The sequence below is a fragment of the Amphibalanus amphitrite genome, unplaced genomic scaffold (assembly GCF_019059575.1).
Source record: "Amphibalanus amphitrite isolate SeventyFive unplaced genomic scaffold, NRLGWU_Aamphi_draft 000401F_arrow, whole genome shotgun sequence".
Lineage (NCBI taxonomy): Eukaryota > Metazoa > Arthropoda > Thecostraca > Balanomorpha > Balanidae > Amphibalanus > Amphibalanus amphitrite.
In genome coordinates this window covers 481,740-499,327 of record NW_024881895.1, presented here as the reverse complement: position 1 = coordinate 499,327, position 17,588 = coordinate 481,740, and the positions used below count along the sequence as shown (strand labels likewise).

General features: G+C 49.4%; 1 protein-coding gene across 1 annotated transcript; it reads right to left on the bottom strand.

Moving 5' to 3' along the window:
* Positions 1-284: 284 nt before the first annotated feature.
* Positions 285-15,755, bottom strand: LOC122390581 (PDZ domain-containing protein GIPC3-like). Its single transcript, XM_043383672.1, has 7 exons — positions 15,118-15,755; positions 4,365-4,461; positions 3,706-3,839; positions 2,730-2,868; positions 2,061-2,170; positions 1,557-1,638; positions 285-1,005 (listed from the first exon to the last, which is right to left on the bottom strand). Exons 1-7 carry the CDS (start codon positions 15,376-15,378, stop codon positions 848-850), a joined length of 981 nt encoding a protein of 326 aa, XP_043239607.1. The 5' UTR covers positions 15,379-15,755; the 3' UTR covers positions 285-847.
* Between the last annotated feature and the right edge of the window lie 1,833 nt (positions 15,756-17,588).

The following is a 17,588-nucleotide window of genomic DNA, read 5'->3' as shown; positions in this document are numbered from 1 at the left end:
CGCCCCCACACACATCCATCTAATTCCACAGTGGAATGCCAGTCCTCGCCCCACACTCGAGCCCACGCCATTCCACAATGGAATGTCGGGATCCCCGCTACAAATATTCCACAGTGGAATGTGGCGACTCTCACCCAGCTCACGGCCACCTCCTTCCAGTGGAATGTCAACCCCCGGCACACGAGACAAGTCTCCCGATTCTTCACCAATCCATCACACACTAACATACTTTTTGTCTCATTCTGCCGCATCCGACCGCATTCAGTGGACGTTTAGATCTGCCCCGCACGTGGATGTACAGGTGTGGACATTCACACACCGCTCACATATGTTCGTGCCAAAGTATGTGCACGGTGAGTCATCAGTGAATGATTCACGTTTCGGAGCGGCAGAGACTTGTTGGGGTCTCGGAACGTAACACTCGCAATCGCTGTGTTTTCCTCTGCCGGTGACATGGATTCTGGTCAGTTGAAGTTGTCATGTCTATCGCACTGTCACTCCTGGCGTGCCTGGACTCCGTTGGCTCAGTTGTGTCTCCGTTGTGTAGAGGCACCTGCATTTCTTATCTAACTGCACTGCGATTGAAATGCTTCACAGTTCTACTAGATGGCCTTCCAATCGAAGCATCGCGCCAGCGTGTCATAAATTGAAGCACGCAATGTTGCCTTTAGAGGTGCCTCTGTTCTGGAGTCCCGTCTCGAACAGCGACCACGTCCTAACCGAGACACCAAGTCCTCATGGACCACTCACAAACAGCCACACTCCACTCGGAGGCCACCTGACGCTCGCCCGAGGTCAGCCCGGGTCACCTGACGTCCTCACGTCACTCCACAGGGCGCCTCGGTGGTCATTTGACCCTGCCGGCCTTGACGTCTGTGATGGCGCCCCACAGCTCGATGACAAAGTCGTCGGTGAAGCCAAACGCCTCCAGGTCCGAGCTGTCGATGGCCTCGGCAAAATCCATCGTGTTCTCCTTGTTCTCGCCCAGCTCCCAGATCTGAGTCGCTGGAAGGGGAGAAGAGTGGTCAGTGGCTGAACGTACTGAAGGAGTTGAAATGGACGAGCAGATTTGAAGAGTAAGAATGTATCATCGGTCAATGGGACAGTGATACGTGTACGGGTGGTAGTGAACGTAGCGTGTGAGTCGAAGGCTTTGGCAGCTCAGTGCTAAAAAGTCACGACTCATAGATACAAATCATAGCAGCTGCCATTTTTTTTTTTTTTTAATGGCGTCGTGTACTATTTAGCGACATTGGATATTTACTATCGGATTCCTTCCATTCCAACTCCTATATTTAGGTCAATCTGAAGCGAGGCACGGCCGCAGTCTTGTCGCTATCGAATCGAACCAACACGTGCCGCACGATATTGGACGAGGGCCGCCACAAACGGAACCTCAGATATGCCTGCGATATCCACTATCGGCGCAAAAACGCACAAATGTCGCCGTTATTGTACGCTCGGGCGCGGTGTCGGTTTGTTTATCTGGGTCCGTGCTGGTGACACAGGGCGGCACTCTGAGGTCAACAGCGCACTCGAGACAGACGGACGCTTACCGAGCTCCGAGTCGTTGATGCCGAGGAAGCTCTCCAGGAGTGTGTTGATCTTGTTGGTAGCCGCCTCCACCATCCCACAGGGCTGTTGACAAGGGCAGAAATGTTAGTCATTGGGTGTTGGGCTAATCGACAGAGAAGTTTTCATGTGTGTGAAGGTTAGCGTATTTGCTCGAGTTTATTGGTTTTGAGGTAATCGTTGTTTGAGCGGCTGAGGTTCGTGTAAGGCAGGTGATCCGCAGCCACTTGAGACGTAAACATGTTTTCCATGAACATCTATGAAAAGTAGCTCACATCTATGTATACATAATACAAATTAGCACTTTCCAGGACAGGTTTTCCATGGTTCACCTCTCCTTCGCTCATTATATCGCGGTCTGGTCATCAGCGCTCCATTCATGTATTAACCCCTTTTCTAACCCATCTGAGCCCTCTTTCCCTCGCTCCTCATCCCATTTACTCACCCCCCCCCCCCCACGACCCTCGGTGACCAGAGTCACCACTCACCGCCTCCTCGACGCGCGCTTGACCGTTGGCCCGCAATCGGAGGGTGGCCTTGCCGGACCCGTAGCCGGCCTTCTTCCCCGCCCGTGGGTCCGTGCGCGGTCCGATGTTGGCTGGAACAGAACGTGTTTCTACGGTGAGGATCAGGAACCCAGCATGGGCTCGTACTCAGCGATGTATTTGAGGCTTAAATAAGTGGTACGCAATGTCGCACGGTATGGAGTATTTCGTTTTTGGCGTAATAGCATGCATAAAAAGGTGCGGAGTGTTTATCGGTTTCACTCGAAGCGGACGTGCATGGGCTGGACTTGGAGGCATTCGACACACTGCGGCTTCCATGATTTCTCTCTAATCCCTGTCAGTCCGTTGCATTGCACAGTGCACGCACAGTGCACACGTGGCTGGATTCCGTATGACATTAAAAGCGAGGCTAATTGCGTGGCAGAGCTGTGACTCATATGGACGCATTTCTTTGTTCAGCCAGTGATTCAAGTCTAGCAGTTACGTGAGCTCTAGATAGTCAACAAAGCAGCGAGCTCAAAAACAATATTTTGATATATGGCTTAACCTATTGAACACCTGATTGTACCTACTATAACCCGATAGCGTTCCATCCTAGAATGCACGGTATTCATTAGTGCACTAATTGCTACCCACAATTGACTGACTCACCGAACCCGGCCTTGAGCGGCTCCACGACCCGCAGCACGAACGCCTGGTCCACGGGGATCTCCTTGAGCATCTTGGCTACCTCGTAGTGCCGGCTGCCCACCAGACTGACGCCGTTGATCTTCTCAATGTGGTCGCCCACCTGGAGACAAAGAACGTGCTGTAAATGATGCTACCTACGCAATGGCGGCCGTGGGCCGTGGGTCCATCGTCGTTCATTTGTCGAAAAAAGGCTGGTCAATTTGAGAGTGAATGATCTTCCGTATTTTCAGTTTATCTTATTCGATAACAAATGTTTTTTGCCTGAAACGACAAAATAGTAAGAAACCAACGCGACTGCGCAAACAATTTACACCAAACTTAAATCATGACGGCTTTCACTGAGTACGTCGCCATGCACGCTGCACATAGGTACTTAAAAAAAAAACGACCAAGGCCGAATTTACTGAGGAAGTTTTGGTGACGGCTAAACAAGGTTTGCATCATGCATGGTATTGTTTTGCATTTGACCAAACCTTTGTCACGCTATCGGGCTACGGTTATATTTCAAAGCTGCACGAACGGGATTCAAACTTGTCCTATGTATATTGTTATTTGTAACGAATCCATGACAGCTGTAGAATGACGATAATAATGGCAATAATGACGGCTTCATTGTACATTAGCATTGTGCAATAAACTTGGGTTATTATTGTCAAGTTTATTGTTACGTCGGATAGAAGAAATACTCGGTTTGTTGCCTTTAGAGTCATGTGACGTAGGTATAGGCTCCCTAGTTACATGCTCAAACCTAGTACTCAGCCATGTGACAGAAGAGACAAAAACGCCTGTTAAGTTGATAGCCCGCAGCTGTAAGTACAGATCGAGGACAGACACCACACCTGTGGCGGCTCTATCCTGTCGACATATGTCAGCACCCCGACTGTACTCGTAGCCGTGGTACGGCTATCTGACACGTCAGATGCTTCCCCTGCAGTACCTGAACGTGCGGTATCCGTGAGATGACGCTGCCCTCCTTGATGCGCTTGATGAAGGCGTAGCCAGCGCCGTTGTCGGTGATCGTCAGACCCAGCGCCTGCTCCGTCTTCACAATCTCAATCTCCTTGGCCTGACCTGGTGACACCAAACCGATGTTACATAGGGCGCTGATGTCAGGGAGATGCTTTCATAATGTAATGTCCAACACAGAACTAAGTCGTTATACAAATACCGGCAGTGACGATTGACTTGCAGTCACATGGCTCGACTATGAACGTTTTCATATTGGGTCTACTTGTTTGTGTTTATAAAGTATATGTGACTCACAAAGACTGAAGTCCCGTTGAATGCATTGGTGCTATACCAAAACAAGCTTTGCATAGCAAAATGTCGTGCACTATAAGCATGTGCTTTAGCCTTTCCCTTGTTTCTACTTTTCCTTTGTGGCGCCGCGCCACACTACAACGCCGACTGCTTCAAATTTTACCTCCTCTTGCGACAAAGCAAAGGGTCACCCGTCTTCCGATGGAAGATTTAATGGCATGAAATGCACGGATTTCCTGACGTGCTATCTTGACGCTGAAGGCTAAAGCCCACCGTTAACCCTAAGCACAGACTACTGGCCCGTTATGATCCGCTCTAGATCGTTTCAAGACTTGCCTTTTCTATGTGCGAATATGAAATCCTCCAGGCCGATCTGCCCTCCGAGAAGTTTGGCCATGTCCAGCTTGTGCGTGTTCAATGTGCAGAATAGTACCTGAAAGACACAGAACGGGACACGTTTAAACGCTCGCCGAGCAGAAGACTCACGAACTATGATCCACGGGCTAAGTAGTAAAGAATGCCCCACCGCATATGGATGAGTCTCGTTTACCACAACGGCGTCTTATAGCTGCTCGCTTCACCGCCGATTTCCCATGCCCCGTCAGTCCGGTGTTAGCGCCTCGTGCCGTGCACCGCCCACTGCCCTGTGGCGCGGTGCACACGCGCGGTCATGTGGTCAAAATTGAGTCTCACGGTGATGTAGTGAAGCTGGAGTTTCGTGCTGGTGAATGGCATTGCAGCGAGATGCCATTGTGCCGCCCGAGAAGCATGAGCCATAGATTGGTATGTGATATTCGTTTCAAACGGATACGAGAAGATTGCCATTTCCGTTTCACCGTACGACATAATAAATCATATTCGGGGTAGTTCTATTCATCAAAAGTGGTTGTTAAGTAGCCTCGGGGAACGGCAATATGTACCCATAAGTCTACGTGTTAAGTGGTATTTTCAGATTAAATGGAGCTATAGATAATTTAACTTTATATGCGCCGACCACCGAATACCAGCATTTTACGGAGCATCCGTTGCCTGCGGTGCTCAGCTGTCACCCCCCCCCCCAATTTCCTCCTCCAATCACCCCTCCCCCGATCACAGCCTGTCAGCGGCCCGGTTCAGTACCCGTCTGACTCGCACCTCCCCGCCATGTGCCGTGCACCCGTGTGGCGTGGGACGTATTCCGACACTGGAGCTGCCATGGCGCCGTGCCGCCACATAGGCCGACTACGCCCCTGAAACGGCTACGCCCCAGCACGGCGCGGCGAGCCGGAACGGACCGATTTGGTCACCAGTTACGTTACCAGTGGTTGGTAGAACGTGGGTCGTACGGATAGTTCAGGATGCGGGGTCATGGGCTGGAGAAGCGAGTTGACAATCGTCAAAATTGTGACACGTTCGTAACAAAAATGCATAGTGAAAAGTTTTATGTTTATCGTTCCAGTTTTTGTGTCATAACCTCCAATCTTGAAGACAAAATGAACGATAAAAATTGACATTGACACATGCTTCAAGTACCTTTATCCCGAAGTAACAGCTGGTTCGTTTAATGCTTGAGAACCTACTTGGGTGGGCCACATCGGGTCCGTACACACATCTCGGACTCCAACATACGAGTTCTACGGTGTGTTTGGGCCGAACATTCCGTTATGGAGGAACGGCGGCACACAAACAGTACAAAAACTGGCCACCAGAAAAACAGACAGCCTGACGTGCTGAACCGTGCCGGGGAGGGAAGGGGTGGGGGTAACGGAGCTGAGCGAGGGCGTCGTGACCCACCGAGGTGCGGGCAGTGACCCGCGCCACCGGGACACATGAGAGCTGAGAGATCCTGTGAGCTATGTATAGTGCTGTAGACTTAACAGTTACCTAAATTTAAATGTCCCGCGAGACATCATCGAATGCATTCCCGAGGTTTCTGGTGACGATCGCTAAGAGGTCATAATGGCATAACAATAATGAGTTCCATTATCATAATTACATTAATAGGCACCGCATAATGAGTAGGTACCTATTCTAGAAATAAATGCAAGATATAAAATCAAACGCTTCACGGTGATGCAAAAAGGGTACCTTCTGTATGGGAAAGGTTCATTCCTGTTTTTTTAACTGACCGTGTCCGTCGACAATATCATTTGGCTAAATACATATAGTGAGAGCGCCGAGCGGGCGCTTAACCACTCAACCTTATGTACTGCTGAGATCAGCTAGCACCCTGGCTGGTAGGTGATGGTTACTGGCTGGCATCAAACCACAAACGGCCGCCACAGACCTCCGCTAACTAGACGGCACACGCGGCGGACAGGGCCACCCAGCCCTGATCTCGGCGGATTTGAGTTGAGAAGTGACCCAGCGGGGGTATAACCACAGAGCTGGATAAAACCGAACGTTCATAGATGATCCATGGATTAATGCAGCGTGAGTCCACTGTGAGCTCGGCCGTCGGCGTGCAGAGTTCGCTGTGAGCCCAGCGCGAGTTAATCGTGAGTTCAGCATGAGTTGAGTTAAATGCGAGCCAGCGTAGCTTTAGGTCACCGTGCGGACTAAACGAACTTGGAAGTTGGAAAGTCATGCGAGAGCCACGTTTCGTCCAAACATCATTTTTAAGGAATGAGCTGATTGTGAGCTCAACATGAGCTCAGGATGCAGGCTAAAACTGAACATAAATAAGGTGATCTCAGCGTGACCTACACGAACCGCCTCCCCCGTCTGATGCGGACAAGTCCGCCGAGGCCGGCCGGGACGGTGGCTGGACAGAGTGCACACTCAATTAACGCGAACCGTGCAGCGGCAACATGCGATCACTAAACCTGACGTGCATGGCAGCCAACCAGCCCGTGAAAAACCGTGCATGAAGTGGCTTTCCGCTGCAGACCTGCAGAGGTCTTTGAACTTTGATGGATCTCTTGGACTCGGAGCATGTGTGAGTGCTGAAGTGAAGATATCGAGCAACGCAGCCATGTTATCACCAAATAGTGACAGTCATTAGTGTGAGATTAGATTAAATGAGAGATTAAACATTTAATTTGTATCACTGTTTCCGGGGATAACTACTCGGAATGATTTATGCCTGCACATCGGAACTAGCCAACTGCCTCCAACCAAACAATCCCCAGCAAAGCTGGCGGTCTCTCACGATCCGCCTCGGATGCCGGAATCGTGACGGTGATAGCCATCTGGCCACAACACACAAATCCCTCCGAATCCAGCGGGAGAAAGTCGCGTCTGCCGGGACCCAGCTGGCCGTGCCCGCCACGCTACACCCGCTGCCCCGACCGCACCGGGTCACGATACTAGCGTGATTCCCCGGCGAGCCGGGCTAACTAGCTCACCGAGCGTGGAATATTGGCCGGTGCGTCCCAGGTGCCACACAACTGGGCCACCCCAGTGAAAGTCGGGGGCGGCGGGGCGGTGCGTATAATCTACCGACCGGGGAGCGTGGCGGGCGGTTACCGCCGCGCAGCTGCTCCCTCGAACCGACGGCGGATGTTCGTGCCTCTTGTGCGTGAGGGGTGAGTGAGCGCGTGAGAGGGTCTGGGTGCAGTGGATAGACACTGACACGGAGGTATTGTTGACAGGATGATTGTATCAGCGAGACTGCGACAGAGGTAGAGAAGATGCGGCATTGTGTGCTGATGGCACATGAGGCACACCGTGGAGATATACTAAAATTGGTACAAGTACCAGTTCCGTTCCACTGACACCGGTTCAGTTCACTTATACTTGTCGCTCCCCACTCAGAGCTCCATCTGAGAGTCCCTGCTCACATGCTCACTGCTCAGCGCCCAGCGCAGCTGTCAGTATTAGGCAGGTATGCCCTCTCTGTGCTGCTGCACGCGGACCGCACGGACCGTGACCGTGCGCCTGCACACCTCCACCTCACACTGCATCAGAGACCCCGCTATATTCCCCAGTTCCCAGTGAACAGAGGGCACAGACACCACGCGTCGAACCGCTCTAACCCGCTCCTCTCCAGTGCAACAGACCGAGACGGGTGGGACGCACCCAGGGCCGGAGCGGCCGCTGTATAGTCAGGCAGTACCCGGCAGTCGTTTTCTCTGCACAACAGCTGCACTGGGGCGAAAGTTTGCCGGCAGCTTGAATAGCCGAGATGAGTTTTTATATTCTTAATTATGTAGATTGTAGATGTAATTGAAGAAATCTCGAGGTGGCTGTACTTTATAGGCGAAAGCCACCAACCTTTATGCCTACTTATAGGCCAAAAGTCATGAACTTTTTTCCATTTGCAGCTACTAACGTGGTATGTTTTGATAATTATTATTCTTATTTGAGAAAAGTTCAAATCCTAATTACCTACAGTCGTAAGCTGCATGACTTGGCTTTATTCAGCCCAAGACCGAATGCAGAGACAAAGTGATAAGTGTGATAACGTAATATCTACATTCTCTGTTTAGGAGCCATTTTCTCGTCTCCATTGGACGTCCGTGAGGTTATCTCGGATCATTGTTCCAACTTCCAACTTCATCAGATATTCGCCATTATATAGTAGAGTGGCCTTGGGCTGAGGCTGTCTCACGGTCGCGTCCACCAAACGTACGCAAATGAAAGGACGAAAAGACCGAGTCTTTATACGGCGCGCGGCATCCGTGTCAGTTCCTTTGACCTATACTGTCTCACACTGGCTCTTGTAGATATCTTTTCTTTCTGTAGCTGAGTGGCAAAGCGAAATTGTTTAGGACTTGATAAGCCTGTTCTTGTGCTTTATTATGCCTTTGCCCTTTGCCCATCATTCAGTGGATATTTGTATGAAAAAAGAATGTGTCGCTTCGACGGACACGTTTACTGTTTGACGTCGTCTCACTTGCTCATGTCAAACCGTCGGGAAGTCGACACGCCTCCGACAGTCGACACGTTTCAGACTGGAACAAGGCACATACCCACTATACACAACATGAAGGATCAGAGTGGATAACGAACAATTACCTACCAGGAAACCTCCGAGCTCGAGCGTTCTCGCACCTGCGACAAGCTAGGATCGTGATATTTTCTGGGATTAGGACTAATGCCAATGCGGAATTCACATACCCCATAACGGTTAATTATAATGCTCGAGCCTGCCATGGCTATTTTCAGGACGGCCTTCAAGGCACCTACACCATGCACGTCCGCATCATGGCCTCCACGGGCTGGTTTCCTCCGCGGAATTGCGTCTATGGGCTACTGATCAGTTTCCTGGGATTCTCATATTTCCTGAAACGTTATACCGGCTGAAAAGAGCCGTGCGCGCCGTGCGGTCTCATTTGCTGGCGATGCGTGGAAGCGCGAACATTTTTTATGCATAACTTCATAGGAACCTTCAGACGGTTGGAGCATGTAGGGGCATTCCACGTCAAATCAAACACCGAAATCCGTCATCCCCTTCGATTTTTTTGAAAATTTGTAGGCAGACTGGGCATGGTTCAAAACTGAGTTACGTATAATATTTTCGAAATTTGATAAAGTATCGCTGAGATATAGGTCATCGAATATAGCCAAAAATGTCACACATCAATTTTTTAAATGTCTTTAACTCTGGTTCCTTTTCTGGTATCAAAATGATATTAACAGGGTCTTGTAGGCAATTGATAAGGCTTTGATTTTAATTATAAAATTAAATTGAAGTGACCTTGAAATGCATTTGACCTTGAATTAAAACAGAAAAACTTGAATAGCAAAAAACACGTCACCTTCGATTTGGGTAATTTTTACATATTATGTCCGTCACAATGTTCCTAACCATCTGTGAAAAAATTGGAGTGGGCCATTCATAACTCTCGCGGCAAACGCCGTTTTCATGCATCAACATCACGCAACCGCGCGTGACCTTGAAAGACAGAGTCAAGACATGCTTGCTTGTGTACACTTTCTGAAATGAATGATTGCCGATTAGTGATATCCCAAACTCTGCGAGAATGGAAATACATAGTCATCGTAGTCAAGCATTCAAGTTCCATAGTAAAAGTGTCTCAGGCAAACGGTATTTTGCGGTGAATTTTGAGCCGTGTGGAAATGCATCATGAAGCCAAAAATTCAACGAAAACATTATCACGCAACGATATCTTCACGTCTTTTTATCTTCACTATACGCAATGATATACATTTTTGAGTATGTATGGGGAATTTCTAGTTAATCCAATAATAAATATGGCAGTTAGAGACCTGCTAAGAGTAACATGTCGCCGGCTGAGGCGGGATCGGCCGACGCGGGAAACGCAGCAATCACAATTTTGTGTTTACACGTTCATATTTCAATTGTTTACCAACCGATTTTCAAAATTCTTACACCATAAGATTGCCTGTACAGTTCTTAGTCTTCTCACAAAATTTGACGCGAATCGAACGTAATCAGCGGTAAGGAGCGCGATGTAAAGACGGAACCGTTCCGTTCCGTCCCGGCACAGTCTACAATTCAGGCGGCGGCTAGCGGTCGGCGCCGGCTGCCGAGTCGCCGCGTCGCCGCGGCGACAGTATGTTCACTTTACACCGCTATTACTAGACCAGTTGTGAACCGATTTTCTTCTTGCTTGCACGATGAGATGTGCAATTCAATTTTGGACAGGTAGCTATAATTAATTTCGCATTAATACCATGAGATATTGGCGAAAAACAGGAGGGGTGGGGCGAAATTCACTCTTCCCCCTCCACTGCCCGTGCTAACATACGTTTGCATAGGTGCCATTTTCTTCAAAACTTATGAATGGCCCACTCTAATTTTTTCACAGGTTGTTAAGAATATGGTAGGCAATAAAATATATGAAAATTAGCCCAATCGAAGGTGACGTGTTTTTTGCTATTTCAATTTTTGTGCTTAAGAACAGAGTTAAGCAAATTTCAAAGTCATATATTTAAGTAGGTGCAATTCTGAACAAATGCTTAAGAAATTACCTAAACAGTAAGGTTTATTTCATTCAAATCAAACAAGTACAACCAAAGTTATGGCCGTTCAAAAATATAAAGATGCAACATTTTGTAAAAATTCGATGCCCTATATTTAGAAGACCTGTGGTCAGAATGTGCAAAAAACATCAATGTAATGTTCGGGGCGACACAGGAACTCGCTCACAAATTTATAATGAAATCGCTGATGGTAAGGTGCAAAACAGCCGATTTTTGTTCGATTTGACGTGGAATGCCCCTGTAGTCATTTGAATTCAGACTGTCCCTTGCGCTAGTCAAGGAAAAAAGAAATATCCTACGGAGCGGCGGCATCAAATCAGAGGATGAAAGATACCGACGATTGTTATCTGTGGGAAAAAGACGAGTTCTCCGAGTGCCGAACGAGCAGACCGATGATCTTTTTCCGGTCAGGGGATTATCGGGACGATTAAACTTGATGCTGGTCAGCGATGAGGAAGGATCTTTGCCAAAGACGACTTGATACTTGATAGTGATGTGTACAAGACTACAAGTGCTTTTTCATGGAACCTTTTGAGCTAGAGGTGCTTTTGCTTTATCTCTTATAGCCGGTGCAATACCTAACACACTCCAACACACCTATGAAGTGAGGATGTGACAATAATATTTAATAGGCTAGAATATCCAAATGTCTTCTTGGAATGTCCAGCCCTTTCTCAATTCGGTCCCACTCAATGAAGCGTTTTCATTTGACTTACAAATTACCAGTTCTGGCACCTGTTACCGGGGCCGATTTTCACCTTTACCATTCACCCGGAGGTCCTAATACCCTCACACAAAGGACGACAGAAGGCCAGGCCAGTGGACCGTGCCACCGATGACGTCACGTGGCGGCCCACTAATGACGTCACCGGGAAGCGGTCACAGCTGGGGCGCCGTCCGAGCGATGGGGCGGGCCGGCACCGACGGGGCTCGGTCGCGTCGGTACACCTGGCGCCGGTGGTTACGGGCCGCCCTGTCGGAATCACGGGGCGTAGCCGACCCAGGGGCTGGGCGGCCACCAAGTCTGGCAAATGAGGAGCTGGGGGTGGGTGCAAGGGCTAGGACAGACGCTGGAGTCAGAGTAGATGTCGGTTTAGGTCAGATGTCGGAGTGAAAACACACGCTGAAGCTATAGGGCAGACTTTGCAAGCTAAGGTAAACGTTGAGCTAACGTGAGTATGCGATATTTAGCCAGGGTGGGCATCGGGCACCAAGCTAGGGCTGGGCTAGAGTAAGCGCTGGACTCGATGGCACACCTGAGGAAGGGGTCAGACCCCATGAGCCGGGGTAGGGGAAGGGGACGCCGATCGAACCGAGCCACGTCCGCACCCCTCACGGACCTCGCCAGTGAGGCATCTAATTAGACTCAGAGCACTGTGAATGACCGTGTTGAGGCCATGAAGGACGCTAGTTAGGTATGTAGGTACTGTAAAACTGCATTTTGATCTCGAGTCATGCCGCGACTAAGCTGTCCACGATGGCTTGTATTCACTACACCTACATGGCTAATAAGAATGTTCAACATCTGCTTAAAACCGGTTCAGGCGTAAGCAGAACGGATAGGAAATCAGGTTAATTCGGTTGGCATATTTCACCTGAAAAGGCACATTCTAAATCTTTCCCAGCATGCTTATTCGTGTAGGTATAACGAATACGTACTGAAGCGTACTGAGGCGCCAGAATGCAAAGTATAGATAGAAGTTCTCCTTTTCCTTGTCGGTTCAAATCTGCCATATGAATACTTCCGGGAGATGGTTTTACAGCTCTTGGTGATATCACCCGCGGCCGAAGTGCGATAGCTACCCGCTGCTGTTGAACATATTAATTATGTTACTGAATGTAGCCTGGCAAAAAAAATATTGTTGTCCTTCGCCAAAATAAATGAACAATTGATAATCATTCGTAAAACACCGTTATCTTCCTTTTCTTTGCTTACCTATATGATGGCTCATATATCCTTGAACGTAGAATGTCAGTCTCATTATTTATGGTATCGAGTAGATACACTGTATAGCAGTTACAGAAGCGGACAGCGTGAATTGTGAAGCCGTTCAAGGGCTAGGAAGCCTCGTGAACGTGTCTCCCCCCCCTCCCCAAGCCCGCGAGTCTTCCGAGGATGACATAACGCCAGCGTGAAGCGGACGACAGCCTGACAGGCCGACAAGCGAACACCTTCGCGAAACATCGGTGGGTGGCGGGCTATTTTTCATTTGATAATTACATAATTACTCTAAAACGTTGTTTATTATCCTACGATTTGATGGAAATCAAATGGAATAGTAACCTTTTGCTCATAACTAAAGTAAGCTGAAAACAAATCCAAAATATATTTTTGGTGCTGGACCTTCTTCAGTGGAAAGCCCCGAAAATATATTTTGAATTTGTTTTTAGCTTACTTTAGTTATGAGCAAAAGGTTACTATTCTATCTGATTTCCATTTTAATCCTAATCATGCTCAAAAAACGTTTTACACCATTCAATTTTTAGAACCAGATTCCTACGATTTGCATGAATTTACTTGTGCTGTGCCTATCAAACAAACTGCGATTACTATGCGAGTCCCTAGTTCGGGACCGACGGAACATTTTGTAAATGAAACCAAGCGACTCAGTGCTCTGTTCTATTAGACATCTGGTTCATGTATAAATAATGAAAATTATGTATAATATTATGTAGTCATTATTCATTGCTCATAATGTCAGAAGATGATGCATCTGATAATTGTCTCACTTTCCTATTACTCCCGTGTTCCTATGTCTCGTGTAGGTAAGCCGGGAAACTCCAACCGTAAAACTCGTCCGTCTCAAGCACTGTCACCCTGACCATCGTGCAACGGGGCTAACGGTGTCCCCCTCCGTCGGCGTGCAGACCTGCAACCCGCGAGGTGACAATGCAGTTTGCAGCTAAGAATTCGGCTGGTTCCATGCATGTCGGAGCTGCAAACTGCTATTGCTGTCGTGGGGAGATCACGTCTAAATCTTCATTGACTTTTGGCGGTCGGTGTATTCAAATGGATGTACGAGTAGATTTTAACTTGTAGCGCTTGCGTCTTTATTCTAACGGATTTATACCGATTGAGCCAATCCAAAATATACCGATGAGTGCAAGCAATTTATAGACATGGGATAAATAATGCCAATGAGCATAATGGGCCTTATGCCTGACCTGACCTCGTATATGTCACGCGAACGGAACGGCTCTGTCTCTGAACGCGACTGAGCCGAAACGAAACCTTACAAATCTGGCCGATTCGAGAATCGACCCGGTTCTCCGCCGGACAGAATGTGATCAGGAAAGACGATACACTCGAAACAATGACTGAACCGTACCCAACCGCCCTTTGCACGGCAGCGTGCAGTGTGCATTGTTGCAGAATGCAGGCTCTCTGTTTGTTTAAACAAGTGTAGCGAGACACGTTTCTGACTCGTGCTGTGCTGGAAGAATGACCAACGAGCTAGAAAGCTGACATTCGTTAGCGCGCTTTCACATATCAGCAGCTGAGAACATCTGTCCGTCATTTCTGACTCATCAGCTGTTCTTTCTGCTTCTGTCTCCATGCTTCTGTTCGCTACTTTCTCTACGACTGCCTGGTCCACGTCTTATACCTACCTTTCGATTCGCTCCTGCCTTATAGGTTTTTTTTTTTTTTGTTAGGTTAGGTCCTTTCGGTCCAATGAGACCATTTCAGAGCCGGGAGGATGATAGGATATAGGGGGAGACATTGGTCTGGGCAGGCACCCTAGTGAGTCGCCGGGGTTGAGCCCGTCCAGAGGACAGGCCACCCAGCCCCAAAGCACTCACTGCACCCGGCTACGGGGTGCGCTCCCTCGGGAGCAGCGGTGCTGCTCCAAGGGAGCAGCCCGCATGAGATAAAGTTGCCTGTCCAGCCCGGAGGGGGATCGAAGCGTGGAGGAGAAGGATTTCAGTATCCTGAGGATAGAAGCACGGAACGGTGCCTTATAGGTATGAGTCAGTATTTATATGTGGGTTTAACCATGCGTCTGTGTTTCTGTTCCCTTGCTTGTAATTGCATTCTTCTTTCGTCTCGCCCATGTGCCCTGCAAGCCTGATCTCATGTATCCCCGGTCCTTCTGTGCACACCCCAAGTTAGTGTGACTCGAGAGGTGCCTCCCTTCCTTTCTGCCTTCCCAGTCTGTCCCGTATGTGCCTCGCACTGCCTCAGCCAGCCCTGCCTCACCTCCGAGACCGGCAAGTCGTAGCAGTCGGCGATTTTCTGGTAGAGCTCCTTGACATTGGTGAAGCCGGAGATGATGCCGGTGGGGCTTCCGTGCGCCAGCTGGCAGTGGAACACGAGTTTGGGCCGCGCCGGCGACTCGGGCCGGCGCTCCTGGCCGGGACCGGGGCTGCCGCCCGAGCTGCTGCCGCCGTCCGAGCCCGAGCGGCCGTTCACGGGGCTGTCGGCGTCGCCGCGCCGCCGCGGACGGTTAAACAGCGGCATCGCGCGTGCCGGAAGTGTGACCGGAAGTCAGCCGCGGGCGGGGGGCATCCGGCGCCGAGTGTCGCGCCGCGGGCCGCCGGACCGCGTCCTCGCCGGCTGAACCGCCGCGCAGAGCGGCACGACCAACCAACCGGCCGGCGGACGGGCAGTGGACCGGAACCGACCAGCCGCCCAGCACAGCGAGGGCGACAGAAACACACCGGTCAGACGACCGACCGAGCGGGTACGGCTCACCCTGACACTCAAACACACACTGAGACACGGGCGCGGCACTCGCTAGGGTTCACTGTCGCTGGCGACACCACGGACCACCCGGCTGGACGGAGCAGCGGCGCGGACACGGCAGTCGGCGCTCTCTCTGTGACTGGTCGGCGCAGGTGCCGTGCCGCCGGGTTCACGGCCCGGCACGCCTCACACACCTGCCGTCCACGGTCGGCGCTGGCGACCTGCCCGCCACCTGTCGTACAGGTAAGGAAGCTGTAGTTCTACGGACTGGCGTGTGGCGCTGAGGGTCAGCGGCGCATGGCTAGTAGGTGGCGCTGTGTACCGTAGCGTAGCGCTCGCATAGGGCGAACATTGCTGGAATGCTACTGGAACTGAACAATTGACATACCATTGATAACGGCATGGATTTATCTGACGCCCACGATAGGTGCCTATTATAGGCAGGTTATTAGATGCCTGCGGTTACTTCGCCTGATAAGATATAAATCTGCAATTTTGCCATGGGAAATTGGCTGAGTTCGTCGCTTCCGTCTTGATTGATGCTCTTCGAACCACTGCTTATGAAAATTGAAAACGCAAAAGGGTTTTACCATAAGCTAATTTTTCCACCGACCCCATTGATGCATCGGCCGTTATCGACAATTTAATAGACAGTCACGACTGAATTTTTCCTTTGTGTGGAAGCGCTGAGCTCACACAAACGTGTCACAGTAAGAATGAACCAAAACGACATTAAAATCAATGACTAGAGAACCTATTGTGATGCCGAACATTTAGAATATTGAATGCGGTTGCGTGGCCTCATTAGTGGGGGACACATAAACGGTGCGAAGATGGTCTGGGCACGAAGTGATTTGTTGCAGTAGACCGTCGCCAGACCAGACCTATATCGGCTTTCGGCACACGCCCCGGCCGAGGGAAGAGATGCGAACCATTGACGCCATCATGCTCCTAATTGTGTAAACGCTTTGCAAAAACGAACAAGTTTGTGCCCCGCTATGATGAACAGCGACTGGTATTCGATTTTAAGGTCTCATGTTAACCGATGACCTCTGAGGTCAGTAGGTACATGTGCCCCAAGGTAAAGGTACAGTTTTTAGTGAAGAGTTTTCGCCTAGAATGTTATACATTTTACTTGTGAAAAGACAATTTAGGGTGTTGACCTCGGTTCAAAACGTCATGCCAAGGCCGCTCAGGCCAAAACGTCTGCCGAAAGAGGTTAAATTGCATATCATTCGATTTAACATTTTTTTCTGAATCATATTGATGGCGTTTGACTCGCCAACACAAATTGATCGAAAGTTATTGGTTGAAAATTCGGATGACCTAAAGCGACCGTAACACTCATACCTATTAGATGTTATAACATCTACGCAAAGTCCACAGTGCTGGTCACTCACAATGAACACACTATATAGCTGTATGCTGTGCTGCACTAAACTGTTTAGTGTCACACCGCGCAGCCTAGCGTAGGTTTTAGTTAATTATTTTACCGCTCAGAGTCCCTTGAATGATGCTCGGTGCCTCCTATGAGCGATGTTCGTTGACACTCGCGGTTGATCTTGATCGACACTCACGCTCATTGAAACGTCTGCCGGCGCTATCGTGTAAAGTGAAATGTCATGTTGGCTGGGGGATGCGACAACAAGCTAACGCTGACAGATGGAGGGCCGTCAGATGGCACATTAACTTGGCAACTTAATTTGGGCGGAGACGAAAGATGTGGGGTGACCATGCTTATGACTTGTTAACGGTCATTATTCAGCAGAATTCTTCACAAATTATTCAATTAGATATATTCAGCTATGCTATAGCCTATATAAGCCATAAAAGATACACCTGCTAAATGTCTTGGTTTTCCTTTATAGCATCTCTCTCTTCCTCTCTCTTTCTCTCTCTTTCTCTCTCTCTCTTTCTCTCTCTTTCTCTCTCTCTCTCTCTCTCTCTCTCTCTCTCTCTCTCTCTCTCTCTCTCTCTCTCTCTCT

What these genes read in the sequence shown, in the direction of transcription:
- LOC122390581 (XM_043383672.1), bottom strand. Translation starts at nt 15,378, where the DNA reads ATGCCGCTGTTTAACCGTCCGCGGCGGCGCGGCGACGCCGACAGCCCC. An exon ending in CACGGATACCGCACGTTCAG is followed by an intron (nt 2,869 to 3,705) that starts GTACTGCAGGGG and finishes CTTTGTCTCCAG; the next exon opens with GTGGGCGACCACATTGAGAA. An exon ending in GCCGCTCAAGGCCGGGTTCG is followed by an intron (nt 2,171 to 2,729) that starts GTGAGTCAGTCA and finishes GTTCTGTTCCAG; the next exon opens with CCAACATCGGACCGCGCACG.